We start from the raw sequence: 14,267 nt of genomic DNA, 5'->3' as shown, positions 1-14,267 counted from the left end.
TTAAGCAAAACCCAAAGCCCTTGGCTTTGCTCTCTAGGTTCTTACAAATTCTAAACGTATGGAACTCTTTATGTTTAAAACATTATTCAAAGTAAAAAGAGTCCACAGTAACAAATTCAAATGTATATCTATTTTCATAAAATGATTCAATTCGGTAAAAAACCAGAATCTGAATGAATTTAAATAATGTAAATCTAGATTGTTATTTTTAAGCAACTTATGGTTTTCCTAAAATATTTTAAATTCTGTTGGCTGAAAGGATGCTTGAAGTAACAGCCAGAACAAATTATATCCTGAGGAACCTCTTCAGGATAAGTTATAGCATGTTAGTGTCTACATAAACGCCTAGAGAATAATATGCATACCAAGGCTACTGCCAAGAATAAATGCGAATGCACAAGATTATAATCTATTTTATTTTTTTTACAAGTTTTACTAGTCGAATTTGATGGTTAAAGGTGTCAAAAATATTATCAAGAATGTCTAACATATATATATTTGAACAGTAAATCAAAGGTAGGACTGGAGGGGTACCTTAGTGGCAGAGGGCTTTCCTAGCAAGAATGAGAGCTCAGTTTTGGTCCCTGGCACTTGGAAATGAAAGGAGGGAAAGGAAGAGGGAAGGGGAGGGTTAGGGGAGAGAACAAAGGAAGCAGGCAAGCACTGTTGGTAGATTTGAAAAGAAATAAAACTAAATTTTCTATCATTTCATCATTGAGCTCAGTTTGGCTATCTGGATGAGAAATACTATTCTGTATATCAGGCTCTATCTTGTTTGCTTACTAAACACTGGTTGTTCTTTATATACATACATACAATGATTAAAACACACACACAGAAAAAATTCAAAGTGAATAGAAATACCTTATTTCACATGCTTAAGTAATTCTGAGAACACTGGTAAGTTCATTAAAGGTTCCTGGAGACACTAACCATGTTGGATTTGGTGGGACATTTCAAGAACTAAGAGTCTGAGTACAAATATAATTTACACAAGCTACAGTTAATTGTTTGTTCAGTATTGAAAAATATTATGACTCTGGATGACAGCATAGTGAGTGAGGCCATTAAGCAAAGCAACATCTGCCATTTGTCCTCAAGATTGACCTGCCAAGACTTGAGGGCACTTGGCCTGACAACATGGTAAACAGTTCAGCAGATAAAGGAGAACAGAAAGACATTAAACTGGACATGTTAGCTTGTTTCAGACTTATAGCTTTGAAATAGCAGGCTAACAAAATGATCCTTTGTTTTACAGAACACGGGACCTCTATTTAATTGGGCCATTGGTTATACCTTGCTTGGGAAGGAAAAAGCATGCTAAGATCTTTGTAACACATATATGATGCACATTACAATATGGCAATTCACATATAGTTCTATACAGCAAAACAATTCCTCTGTTCCAGCAGATGGCCCAAACTAATGGTATATGTTTTGATACACAGTGTAAAAAAAATTGGGCAAATATATTCACAAATGACTGTCTTAAAGAATGTATTATTTTCATATGCTACTTATGTTTTACTATAATTGACTGTGCATTGAACATAATATTTTTTTCTTCCTGAATTTGGATGATATGGTGTTAATGTTTTTGTTTTAAAGGCTGAATCACAGAAAGCTGTTAGAATAAAGAGTAGTGATTAGGTTCAGCCTCAGACATTTATGAATGATTCAGGAAAATACTTAAGTGGGAGATTAGACTTTCAGAGTCCATAGTGTCAGGTAAGATGCCAGAATGACTAGAGAGAATCTCCATAGCAGCTCTATCTCAAGACTAAACTGGCAACCCTGTCGCTGAATTAGGGAAAGACTGGAAGAAGTTGAAGAGGAGGGTGACCCCAGCAGTCTCAACTAACCTGGGCCCCTGAGATATCTCAGACACTGAACCTCTAACCAGGCAGCATACAGGAGCTGGTTTGAGGCCTCCCACACATATACAGTAGAGGACTACCTAGTCAGGCCTCAGTGAGAGAAGACACACCTAACCCTTGAGAGACTTGAGGCCCCAGGGAGTGGGGAGGCCTGGGAGGGATGGGGGGGACGTGTTGAGGGGGTGGGTACATCCTCTCAGAGACTGGGGGTGGGAGGAGAAATGGGATGAAAAACTGTTGGAGGGCACACTGGAAAGGGGTTATGACTGGACCGTAAAAAATAGGTTAAAGATAATTTTTAAAAAGATTTAACTGAAAGAAATGAAGAGAATGTCACATCACCAAGCAAATGACTCCTCAATGCCAACATACTATGAAAAGCTCTTTGGCCCCTTATCATCTGCTATTGAAAAGTAACAAAGATTTCTCTAACTTCTCTGAAATAATCTCACATTAAAAAGCAATGTAAATAGCATACAGATTCTGGTCCGGTGGGATTTACTGACTCAGAAAAGACATGAACTGCCTCATTGCTCTGGGTTAACTTGGCCTTTTCCAAGTCCTTTAGTCTTAAGCCTGGAAACAGAGTCTAATTCCAAAAAATGGAGGAATTATAAGCATTTCAACTAGTATAAATGAAAAGTATAAAAAAAATACCAATGATTTAACTTGAAAATATTTTTTGCTAATCTATTTTTATGCTAATACTAATTGACCTTTAGGATTTGTACCTGAGCCTTTCCCTATCTAAGTCCTCTAACACACAAGTTAAGGAAGCCATAGTTACAAACACAGAAACACCATTTGGCAAAAGTAAAAATTATTTTACCTTCCCAAAACTCTTGAAATTTCACTGTTTTGTCTAAATCCTATAATTTTACAACTGAGGTTTCCAACCTGTATAAAATTGTTCAGAGAGTAAACAGTACCTGTAGGTTTTAGACTAAATCTGAAATTTAGTACTAGACACTGGCTAAAGACATTGGTCAAAGTAGTTAATTTAGCTGCACCTGAACAGTATCAGCTCCCGAGAGCATCAAACCCCAAGTGCTGGCAAAACACAAGGACACAAGCATTCTAAGAAAAAGGTCTCTGCTGGTGAATTCCCTCTTAGCTCACAAAGATCTTATTTTTGTCTTATACATGCTACATAAGATGTATGTATATGTGTGTATGTGTATGTGTATATATATATTTACTATGTGTATATACTTATACATATATGCATGTGTACACACACATCCAAATATATTTCACTGTATTTGCTCATTTTATTGTCTTAACTTATCTAAGAAAAGAGAGTGGGGAATTTCTTTGTTGCAAACTAATATGTCTCTGGGGTAGAAGTAGGTGACTTTTCTTCAGACAGGTACTCCTAAGTTGAATTAGATTTTAAAGAGATGCCCATGGACAAATATCTTCTGGAAGGCAAGATAATCTACTACCAATATTGCTCTATTAATTTTCCTTAGAGAGCTGTGGTGTGAGAAAACAGGCATGCAGCTATGCCAGAAATATCATCTGATGAATTAATTTTTAAAATATCATCTTAGAATAGCAGTAAAACAAGCATCTGTACTTAAGGAATTCATTCTGATTTGTTATCTAGTTTGTTAAATCCTGATTTATTTTTAACCTATATTGATAAAGTCAACCATAAAAAATGACTTGTGAATCTTTTGCACATAATCCAAAGGACATGGCTCCCAACCATTATTAGGTTACAACTCACTAAATACAAACAGAATATGCTAACATTTTTTTGAATGTCACATAAAGAAAATGGCAAAGGTACTTTCAAAATATATACTAATATATTTTCAAGTTATATATTTTAATATTTATGTTCACGATAAAATTTATAATTTTGGTAATTTAGGAATGGACTGGTTTTTAGCTGAGAGAGACGGAGAGAGAATTAAAACCATGACAAGATGAGTGACGACACAGTATTAGACTAATATACAGAAGAGTATTTAAAGAGAATATCACCTTGGACAAGGTAGATAAGATTTAAAGGATGGCAGTAGAGTTGAGACAAAAGTTAAGAATAATCTAAGTGTTTGGAAACTATAGGTAAGGACTGGCAGTCTGAAAGAGTTCCGTGAACAGAAATTTTTATTCATAACATATGACCACTAAAAATATCTAAAACCTACTAGCACAGCCAGAAACAAAGGTAAGAACTGCTTACATATGACTGTGGATTACATGATTACTTGCCAAGTAAATATAGCAAATGCTTGTAACTTAACATGTTTTTTATATTGTTAGCTTCCTGGAAGCACTTTAAGTTTATATTGTGCTTTGTAATTTTCAAAATTCCCTTACCTATTCAACCCAACTACACTGGCATGCTAATTTTTCACACTTTAAATAGTAACAAAATCTCAATTCAAGTTCATATTATAAAATGAAATAAAAACATGAAATAGTCTTGATTCCCAAGGAGATTGAGGTAATAGATTTTAGGTCAAAAGTACATCCTAACACTGAATCCTAAAAATCCTCACCAGTGACTCTTCAGATATCTGCATATCTACTTACTCCTATGACATTTGCCAGTAGAAATTTTTCTTTTAACCTGCTTCGTAGTTTTATACCCATTACCTTCCCACATTACAAGTATTAAAGGAATTTCTTCCCACCTTCATTAAACATGCTCTTTGGTACTGAATTCAAAGTTTATGTATGGACAATTTGTTCAGATTTCTAGAACCAGACTTTTTAAATTTATACAAGTCAAGTCAGGAAGTCTAGACTGTCTAATTCTCTTTAATATTAAGCATTTAGAATGCCTTCCAATAATGAAGTTTGTTTACCCCTCCTGATTAATCCTAGACTTACACTGACTTATTTCACTTGGCTCTACCTTACTTGATGTTGTCTGTCACATGCCTGCACCACATGGTAGTGTCATGCTAAGCTCTTTCAGTATATTGTGTGCTTTAATCCTACTTTCTCACAATTTCCTTTTGAGATTTGGTCTTACTGTGCAGACTAAGTTGCCCATATCTCAAAAAAATAAAATAAAAAAGTCTCAGTCTCCTTGGGCTCAGATTATATATACCATACCAAACTCTTCCTATTTTATTAAAAAGATGAGGTCACCACTGCTTCCAAATGTTCAATAACTTGCTTGAGTTAGTGAGGTAATAAATGATGGATCCTTGAACTCAGGTGTTTTAGTCCATAAAATTGATTTAACCAATCATTATAGATTCTGCATTATAAACTAGATAACCAACTCAGCACTATTGTGGTTCAAATCTAGCACATTCTTACCAATGACGACATATAGAAATTAAAAGAATTTATCTGTTTTTTTTCTCGCAAAGTTTGTTTCATATTCAAACATGTCTAAAATTGCTCTCTGTTAGTCCAAAGAACAGTTTATCTCACACAAAGTAAATGGCCACTATGCAAAAAATGTTAACAATGTCCAAATTAATAAGAATGATGAAAAGAATATGTAAGATAATGGCTGCCACTAAACCACATATCAAATACTCAGAAAAAACACACAGACACACGTACACACACGCACGCATACAAAATAAAGCACAGCAAGCCTGATGATATTCACCTTATTCACCTAATGTTCCTATAAATTTCAAACTTACTACAATGACTAATTTTCAGGGGCATTCTCTGGCCTTGAACATAGATCACACATCCCTATGCTCTCCTGAAGAGCCATCAATTTAAAGCTATTTTTTTATTTTAAAAAATGCATTTATTTTCAATTAGAAGGTATCTGTCACTACTACAATCTTAACTTCTTGAATTTTTTCACACTTTTAAAATTCTGTTGGTGAACAACCTAAACACATTTGCAAATGTCCCATACAGTTCAAACCCTCCAAATGTGTGGGAATAGCATTTGCCAACTCAAATTTAAACTGTTCTAGCAAACTCTCATAATTGGAAACATTGCCACACTTTTTAATCTCTTTCCTTTTCTTTAGATCTAGAACAGAATTTAATAGGAATATTCCAAAAGAAACCAGAAGAACAGAACTCTTCTGAGTACTTGGACTGCATTTCAAATACTGTAAGACTAACAGCATATCACTCCATCTGGTGTGTTCTCATAAACAAACCACTGACTGCAGAATAACAAGTTAATCAAAAGGCAGCAGTTCAATTGTTAAAACCAGTTTTATCACTTATCAACTAACTATACTGCACATGGTTAAATGTCAATGTGTGTACAGGTGCTCTGCAATCTGGCAAAGTCTACAGGAGTGGAGGACGGAATGAGTATCTCAGAGACTATACTCTCACAGCCGGCTCCAATGACGTTTGTCCTGTGTGAGTCTAGCTTACTCTGATGCCAACACTTAAGTCTATTAAAAGCCTGGACACTGAAGTCTTCTGATTCATAGGCTTATTTTTCAGCTCTCCTCCTCCCCTTGTATTTATGTCAGTGTTTTAAATTGAAACTGCAGAATTCAAAATAAGTTCAGATATGTGTTTATTTGATCCAAAATATTGTATAATAGCCAGTGTTACTTCGAAACAAGCGAGGATTTGCCCATACTTACCAGATCAATAAATAACTGCATAAATTAAAAAACCATCCATTAGTGTCTCCAAAGTAACTTTATTATGAACATTCTTTCTCCAAATATATTCCTATACCAAAATACTTTGGTATTCTCATGTATTCTTATGATATGTTCCAGAGATAAAAACCCAATGTCAAGGAATGAGTAGGTATAGGTAACAGTGGAAAATATAACAGAAAAATGTGATTTAAAACAGTTGATTAGATAATCTAGCATAGTACTTATGCAGATTGTCTAGAAAATAAAATGTTATAAATCAGATGATAAAATTAAATGTCCATATTCAGCAGAGGTTTAGCATGTATAAAAGAGATCTATCTAGGTAACAAAAGCAAATACAAAGTAAAAATGTCAAAATGCAGAATGACGTCTCAGGGTCTGCATACACCAGTGGAGACAGATCAATCAAGCCATCAGTGACTTCCATAGGTAGCTGCATGCTTGCTTTGAAATCAGAAAACAACAATCTCTATTTTGGGTATGTGAATTCTCAAAGAGAAGCTATCTAATATGTGGTATTGCCTGCTTTGTATTGATGGTACTCTTCCTAAGAAACAGATTAAGTCCCCTAGTAAACTATATCTTCCTAAACCTAAAAGGAGGAGCTTACTTTAGTTTATTTCTTCCTACTAAATTTAGCGTATCTTTTTATTACTAGGACAATAATGTATCTTCCTTTTTTATACATAAAAAAAACTGTTGTATATATAGATCAAATTACTGGCATTTTGAATGTTCCACTGTTACCTACTTTTGTGCTTTTGATGCTGTTTTCTGTTAGAGTGACTGACTGAACTCAAAGCTTTGTACATGCCAGGCAAGTGCTCTACCACAAAGCTAAATTCACAAAACCTGGATACATTATTCTCAGGTAGGCACACTAAGTTGCTATACCTTGAACTTGCTATACGCCTACTTCAGCCTCAATCTCCTAAGTTGCTGGGAGTGTGCCACCATGCTTGGCTTGTTCTCCCCCTTCCCCCCACCCCTTTAATTCATGTGTATGAAGTAGCGGGATGGGCTAGAGAAACAGCTCAATGGTTAAGAGGACTTGCTCCTCTAAGGACCTGGTCATTTCCCAACATCCACATGGGTGGTTCACACCAATCTCTAACTACCTCTTATGAACTCCTCAGGTACCAAGCAGGTAAAAGACTTACACATAAAATAATAAAAATATTTTAAAAATGTCTTTGTGTATGTATATGTGTATGAGCATGTGAATGAGGGTACTCTCAAACGCAAGAAGAAAGCATACCCTGGAGCTGGAATTATAGGCAGTTGTGAGCCTTTGCATAAGGGTACTAGAAACTAAACTTAGATCCTTTGGGAAAGCAGCAAACTCCCTTAACTGCTTTAACTTAAGTTTAATTGGCTAATTTAAGCTCCCTTAGTGGTTAAACTGATCCTGCTGCTACTCTAATACTTCTTTTTAAAAGGAAAGGTTCCCATATGTGATACTTTAATTCCACAGTATATGCTTCGGTGCACATGTCTTGAGAACAAAAGGTAAACATGCACTACTGGCCACTGTATCTCAACAGGTCCATCATCACTGGACTTACTAGAAATGCATGTAGACGTTAAAACCTAGTTTACATGGCTCTCCTGTTGAGAAGCTACAACTTTGACTTGACTTCAGCAATTATACTCCGAAGCATAAGACACTAAAACATACTCAAATAAGGTCTAAACAAGTATTTCTATAAAAGTATTTTTTAAATTTAGTTACTGAATCAAAATATAACAGCCACGGAATTAAGAGGACACTTCACCAAAGCAAACCCCTTATAATCGAGGTTAAAATTACATTAGTGTGAAGTGGAAATGTAAAGGGTTCTTTAGAAAGTTGGTTGGAAGGGAAGTTGTTCCAAAGAACTTTTCTAAACAGGTCCACTTCTCCTGTATCATTTTTTTTTTGTTTGAACTACTTAGTGGGTGATGAGCTAACGGGGAGGTTAAAGCACTTAAGAACCAACATTAAAAAGAGGATTTGAAAAACCTTAAAGCTGCATTAGTGTCCCTAAAAACCATAGTATGAACTAATGAACTATGTGCTTCTTCAAAGCTTGAAGCTAGCTCAGTGGCACTTTGTTGGCTGAGAAGCCTATGAGAACATATGAATATGAAAGAACTTGTTGCTCATGAAAGCAGCAACTTTAAAAATAAAAAATTCACATAAAAAAGGTTCTTTACATTCATATCTCACAAAAATTCAACAGTATACCTTCACAGTAAAACAATCTTGACTAAATCACAACCACGAAAGCCAAGTTTTGCACAAACTGGCATCTTTTGCTGCATGGTATAAATTCACTATTTTGTAGTTGGGAGTATTTCACCACTATTACCAACACATCCTTGTAACTTTGGTAAGATCTAGACACTGATTTTTTAATCTCCCTTGCTATGATGAAGCCTATTCTTCAGGTGTTTCTCAAGTTCAAGAAAACGCTGTATATACTGTCTACCCGGAAAGAAGTGGGCTCCATAAAAGAACCACCCACTGAGTAACTGGGGAAAGGGGGCAAAATAACTGTGGCACTCAACCTCTAATCAGGGTCTCCAAAGTCCTACGGAAGAGCCCAAAAGTGAGCTGGTGATAAAGACATGCTGAGGTCTAAGGTAAGATGTTAATAAAAGCCCAGGGCTAGTCTCAAGTCAATACTATGACTAAACAAGGTTTCATTACCAATTTAGTATATAGACTGAATGCAGATGATTAGAAGCTTATCTAATAGGTTTCATTATGGCTTTAATGAAGCAATGGTGAGAGAAAACGCCAAAGTGTAGCTATGTTAGGCCCTTCTCCAAAACAAATGAGTGTCAGAAGGGAGCAAAGGCACCACTTATTCCAGGCACAACATATCAAATGCTCCTCTCAGTGCCCCAAGAATGGCAACAAGAGGACATTAGCCTGGAAGGTAGAGTGATGAGCCACTAATAAAAACAAGTAACTCATTCTCTTATTCTTAGTGCTGTGAGCCGATGACCCCTGAAAGCTGTTTCCTTCCTCTCCAAGGAAAGGAAGACACATGGGTATCACACTAGCAATATCATTCTTCCCTACACCACCATGTCAGTGATATGCATGGGGTGTTTATACTGACCACCTGCCATAGATGACCAGAACAAGAGGAGAAAGTGCCGCTGAGAGGACTGTCTTTCTAGTCCAACTGTCAACTACAAGGTTCTGCTCTTTAAGAAAGGAGAGGGTTAGGTTGTGATTTTGGTTTTCAGTAGGATAGTAAAGAATGTACCCTGTGAAAGTACAAGTCCTAATCATTATGTATCTGCTAAACAGCAAGAAAACAAACACACTGTGGTTTTTACACATTTTAGGAACTAAATATGTGAATTAGCTTTCTTTGACCTCTGCCAATAAATATAATCGTGTTACTCAACAGTAACATCCTCTCTGTTTGTCATTTACTCTAGACACTTTCAAATCTCAAACAGCTAAAATACTGTGCAATGTCTGAAGTTTTTAAATACTAAACCTAAACCCAATGTGTATGTGTATTCAAACGATGAATATACTCATGTGACTGACACAGAGTTAGAATAGCAACTAACTTATTAAAGCTACGAATTTTGTGCTTTGGGCCAATATTCTGTTGTTTTTTCCATACCATTTCTGTAAGTAGTCGAGTGCCTCCAAACGAGCACCAATCTCAAAAGTGATTCCAGGACGGTTTGGGGGCTTTTTACTCATCTTGAGATCCTATTCTTCAGTGCTTTCTTTCCACTACCTCAAGAGGAAAAAAGAAAGTTAGATTCTAATGCATGAGATGATGCACATGGAATATGGTTTAAAGGAATAGACAGAATTTAACTAATTTCAAAATAATTCATGGGCTATTACAATATTTGCCAGACTTTTAATTGAACAATCACCAATACTTGTAGGTAGGATGCAACTTGAATGCAATCTTGTAGGACATTTATAAAAAGAATACAGAAAAGAAAATCAGCTAAAAAGAATAGTCAAGCTATTGAGACTATTAGCTAAAATGCCTCAAACCTTAACTTAAAAGAAAAAAAGGGCTCAGGAAAGTTCCACCCAAAGAAGGTTGAAAATGCTGTAGTTTTAAAAATTAAGACAATTCTGTTTACTGAAATCCTTGAAGGGAACAGCTTAATTGTCTTCCACTTAATTTCCAGAAATCATTTAGTATGTCAAAATGTACGACCCTATGAAAATCGCCAAAAGCATGGAGAAAGCAGTAAACAAGCACTGTGTCAGGGAGGACTCTAACCAATCCTCCTGGAAGATCAGGAGAGTTAGTTAGTACATACTATCTCAGCACCACACCACAGGGTAATCTGAACATAAAGAGTTGGCAAAGGATTTTTCTTTATCAGTCCTGCCAGACTCTGAATACGGTTTCTATCATTAACTCAACATACTACCCACAATGAAAATTTAAAAAAAGTTTCTCATTAAAAAGACAAAACAAAAACAAAAAACAGCAGAGGAGTCTGTAGCCCATTCACATGTGAAGTATTTACTGTTCTTTTAAACATACTGGCTGCCTAGCACACGTGAGGCCTTTTTTGCTACTGAGTATTTGAAGTAAATGCATACCTTCTCAAAGTATCAATAGTGGAAAGAAAATAATAATTGGTAAGCACAGTCTCAGCAAAATAAAACCGGTTGGTAATCAAGAAGCTAAAGCTGCTCTTTTTGGAGGGAGATGCTTAAAACGTGTTTTTCGTTACTGTTCACTAGGCTCTCTACCTTAAAAAAAAAAAATAAACCCCACACAAATGAAAAATCTTATGTTTTAGCCACTGTTTAAAATAGGTAAAACATAACAGCAAACAGAATTGCTGTCTCCCCCCCCCCATTTTTTTTTTAGAATCTGAAAAGGGAAGAAAAAAATAGCATCAATGCTTGTTAGAAAAATATGGGGGATCAAGTTTACAAGGTCATGGCTAAGGGGCTATAGAATATCCTGGCATGGCATCAGTGAGGTTAAGATTCATAGCCAGGACACACTAGGTGTAATGGGGACAAACATAAATATTTTAAATAGAAATCTTGTAAGTTTGCAACATACAAGGCTGTTGCTTCAATGTACAGAAATAGAATCTGAAGAGGCAGTTTGCCAGTTATGCTAACATTTCCTAAGATCAAACTTCCAGCCTGTAAATCTAATCCCCCAGTGACTCTCAGGAATGAGGCACCTCAAAAGGCATGGATGATTTCCATTTTCTTGTTAGGAGATGGGAGACTGTGGGAAGTTGCTGAATTAAAAACTTTTACAAAAGACAATTTGCTGGACAGACCCTTAAAGTGAAACTGTGTAACAGGGTAGAAGGAAACAAAAAGGAATGAAGAGAGAAGGGAAAGCGGTAAAAAGAACTGCGATGTAAGGATGGTGGAAGTGAGCAGAGATGACAGTGAGAGGAAAGAGACAGACACACAGAGCTAGTAGGTGGTGAGGGAAACACCGCGAAGCTAAGCAGAGATGTGGGACCAGGCGGGCCCGCAGGGGTGTCAAGGGGAGCCAGGAAAGGCCGCGGCGCGGCTGGCCCTGAGCCCGGGAGCTGCAGGTTGACAGCCGCTGGCCCGGCAGGGGAAGGAAGGCGGGGGAGCGCGGCGGCGCGCAGACAATAGGGTCAGCGGATGGCAGGGAGCGGGACGCCGGACGAGAGCAACGCGGGGGCGAAGGCGGCCCGGGGACCCCGCAGCCTCCTGGCCCCTCCGCCGCCTCTTACCGACTCGGCCTCGTCTCCGCACAGCAGCCGGGCCGTCCGGGGCCGAGCCGGGTCGCGTCAGGGCGGCCAGCGCGGGCCTCGTCCGACTCTGCCCGGGCAGCGGTAGGGGAGGAAGCGGGCGCTGAGCAAGCCGGGCCCGCGGCGCCGCGTCGGCCCGAGGACGCGCTAGAGGAAGCGGGGTCCGAGCCCTCAAGCCCACTCCGGGGTCGCTACCATCGCAGCCGCCTTCGCCTTCGCCGCCTTCGCCGCCGCCACCGCCGCCGGCCAGCCCTGACGCGACGCCGGCCGGGGACGTCAGCCGCCCGCGACGCGCCGGAAGCGGGCTGGGTTGCATCACGTGGTTCACGAGGGCCGGGCTGGCGCAGTGCAGCGGATTGGAGGACTACTATGGGGGTGTGGCTTCAGCCCGGGCTGGCTCCTTGCCCATAGAAGGGACCTGCGCAGTAGATTCTCCTTGGTGGGTTAAAAGGATGATATTTTGTGATTGTTGTTGCTTTCTAACAAATCCCACTATTTGACACATTGGCCAAACTTATCAATGCACCACACACTTTTCCATTTTCTTGTGAGGAGATGGGAGACTGTGGGAGGCAGCTGAATTAAAAACTTTTACAAAAGACAATCTACTGGACAGACCCTTAAAGTGAAACTGTGTAACAGGGTCTTTTCTAACCCGCACTAAGGATAGACGCAAAGTCAGAATTGTCTCTCTTGTTTTTGGTTTGGTTTGGTTTTTTCCTTCCCTTTTCCTTTCTTTTTTAAATGGATAATCTCTTTTCAATGAATACTTTCTCACCGACACTCTGCTATAAATATATCACATGACAGTCACAACTGCACACTTATTGTCCAATTTCAGAAAACTTTATAAACCACATAAAAGATTCTTAAGAATCTTTTAAAATTCTTAAGCCGTTTAGGGCAGTAATAGAACAAGTCTTCACAGTTAATGGTGTAGGACTACCTCTATTGAACACCTATCATGAACCAAAGTCTATATTAAGCAGAAGAATCTCTGTCCCAGCTTTGAGAAGATTTACAAGTGCTCATTCAAAGCAATACTGAGAGAAACATCTTTTTTTTTTCTTTCTACTCCATCACTCTGCCTCCCACGTTTTAAAAGTGCATCACTGCATACAAATGACACTTATATTTATCTTGCTTCATCATGAACAGTGAAAATAGCAACGTTTTCTCTAAATTTCAAGAGATTTGGTAAATTGAGAAAATGTTCATAATCGTCCTTTTATTCAAAAGACACTTACTCAAATGTATGTGCAGAATTACACTGAGCTTAGTGTAACGCTACAAACAATATAGATAAGACAACTCCTAGATGACATTTGTCTTCATGTTCTTCTTTTCAATATCTGAGAAATTTCAGCTGTGGTTGCCATTAGTCCAATACAATTAAGATTTCTAGAATCTTCTGTCACAAGCAGAATTATACTTTCCATTTATCTTAATATTATGTGTGGTTATTTAATTTGACATAAAATTAAAACAGGTAAGATTTATCACAAAAAAAAATGTCAATGTGAGATGCCCAGCTCAACAAATTTTCTGTCCTCAGTGCTGCGCTTGGCAATGTTTGCAATAATTACTGTTTTAGCAGTACATGTCTTTGATACATTAGAATGAGTGCAGGAATTACATATCACCTAAACCACACATGCAATTAAAAACATTTAATTTAAACAGTAAAATGTACAATGTTGACAAATGAAAGATATATATTTATAAATCAGGATCATTTGTTTCAGAATCTGACCTAAATGTAAGGACTCTTAGAGGAAGCGTCAACCCTTCATCAAATGGGATGGAAAATATTAGAATCTAATGAATTTAGTCTCCTTTGTGGCTAATGGTCCCACTTTAAATGCTATTAAAACCATACTGCTTTAAAGATTTGTATTCAAAGATTATAGCAATGTTCAAAATAAGGGGGAAAAGTTTACAAATCACATCAGCGATAATACCACTACATCAGGTTAGTGACTTTCAACCTACATCTAAGTCTTCCTGAAGCATAGCCGAAAGCCCACTGATATATAAGGCAGTACACACACACACACACACACACACACACACACAC

General features: G+C 37.6%; 1 protein-coding gene across 50 annotated transcripts in view; it reads right to left on the bottom strand.

Annotated features, from left to right (window-relative positions):
* Nucleotides 1-12,453, bottom strand: part of Phf20l1 (PHD finger protein 20-like 1) — a 65,885-nt gene extending 53,432 nt beyond the window's left edge. For 17 of the 50 annotated variants that reach the window (XR_015624062.1, XR_015624064.1, XR_015624068.1 and 14 more), the window contains exons 1-2: nucleotides 12,173-12,444; nucleotides 10,081-10,200 (exon numbers count right to left, since the gene is read on the bottom strand). Coding sequence is in view for 33 of the 50 variants with exons in the window: in XM_087557336.1 (XP_087413462.1) it covers nucleotides 10,081-10,163 (83 nt within the window). In the remaining 17 variants the exon portion in view is untranslated. 50 annotated transcript variants of the gene reach the window in all.
* Between the last annotated feature and the right edge of the window lie 1,814 nt (nucleotides 12,454-14,267).

The sequence above is a fragment of the Rattus norvegicus genome, chromosome 7 (assembly GCF_021556685.1).
Source record: "Rattus norvegicus strain SHRSP/BbbUtx chromosome 7, alternate assembly SHRSP_T2T, whole genome shotgun sequence".
Taxonomy (NCBI): Eukaryota; Metazoa; Chordata; class Mammalia; order Rodentia; family Muridae; genus Rattus; species Rattus norvegicus.
Note: the sequence above shows the minus strand (reverse complement) of the source record. Positions and strands in the feature narration are given on the sequence as shown.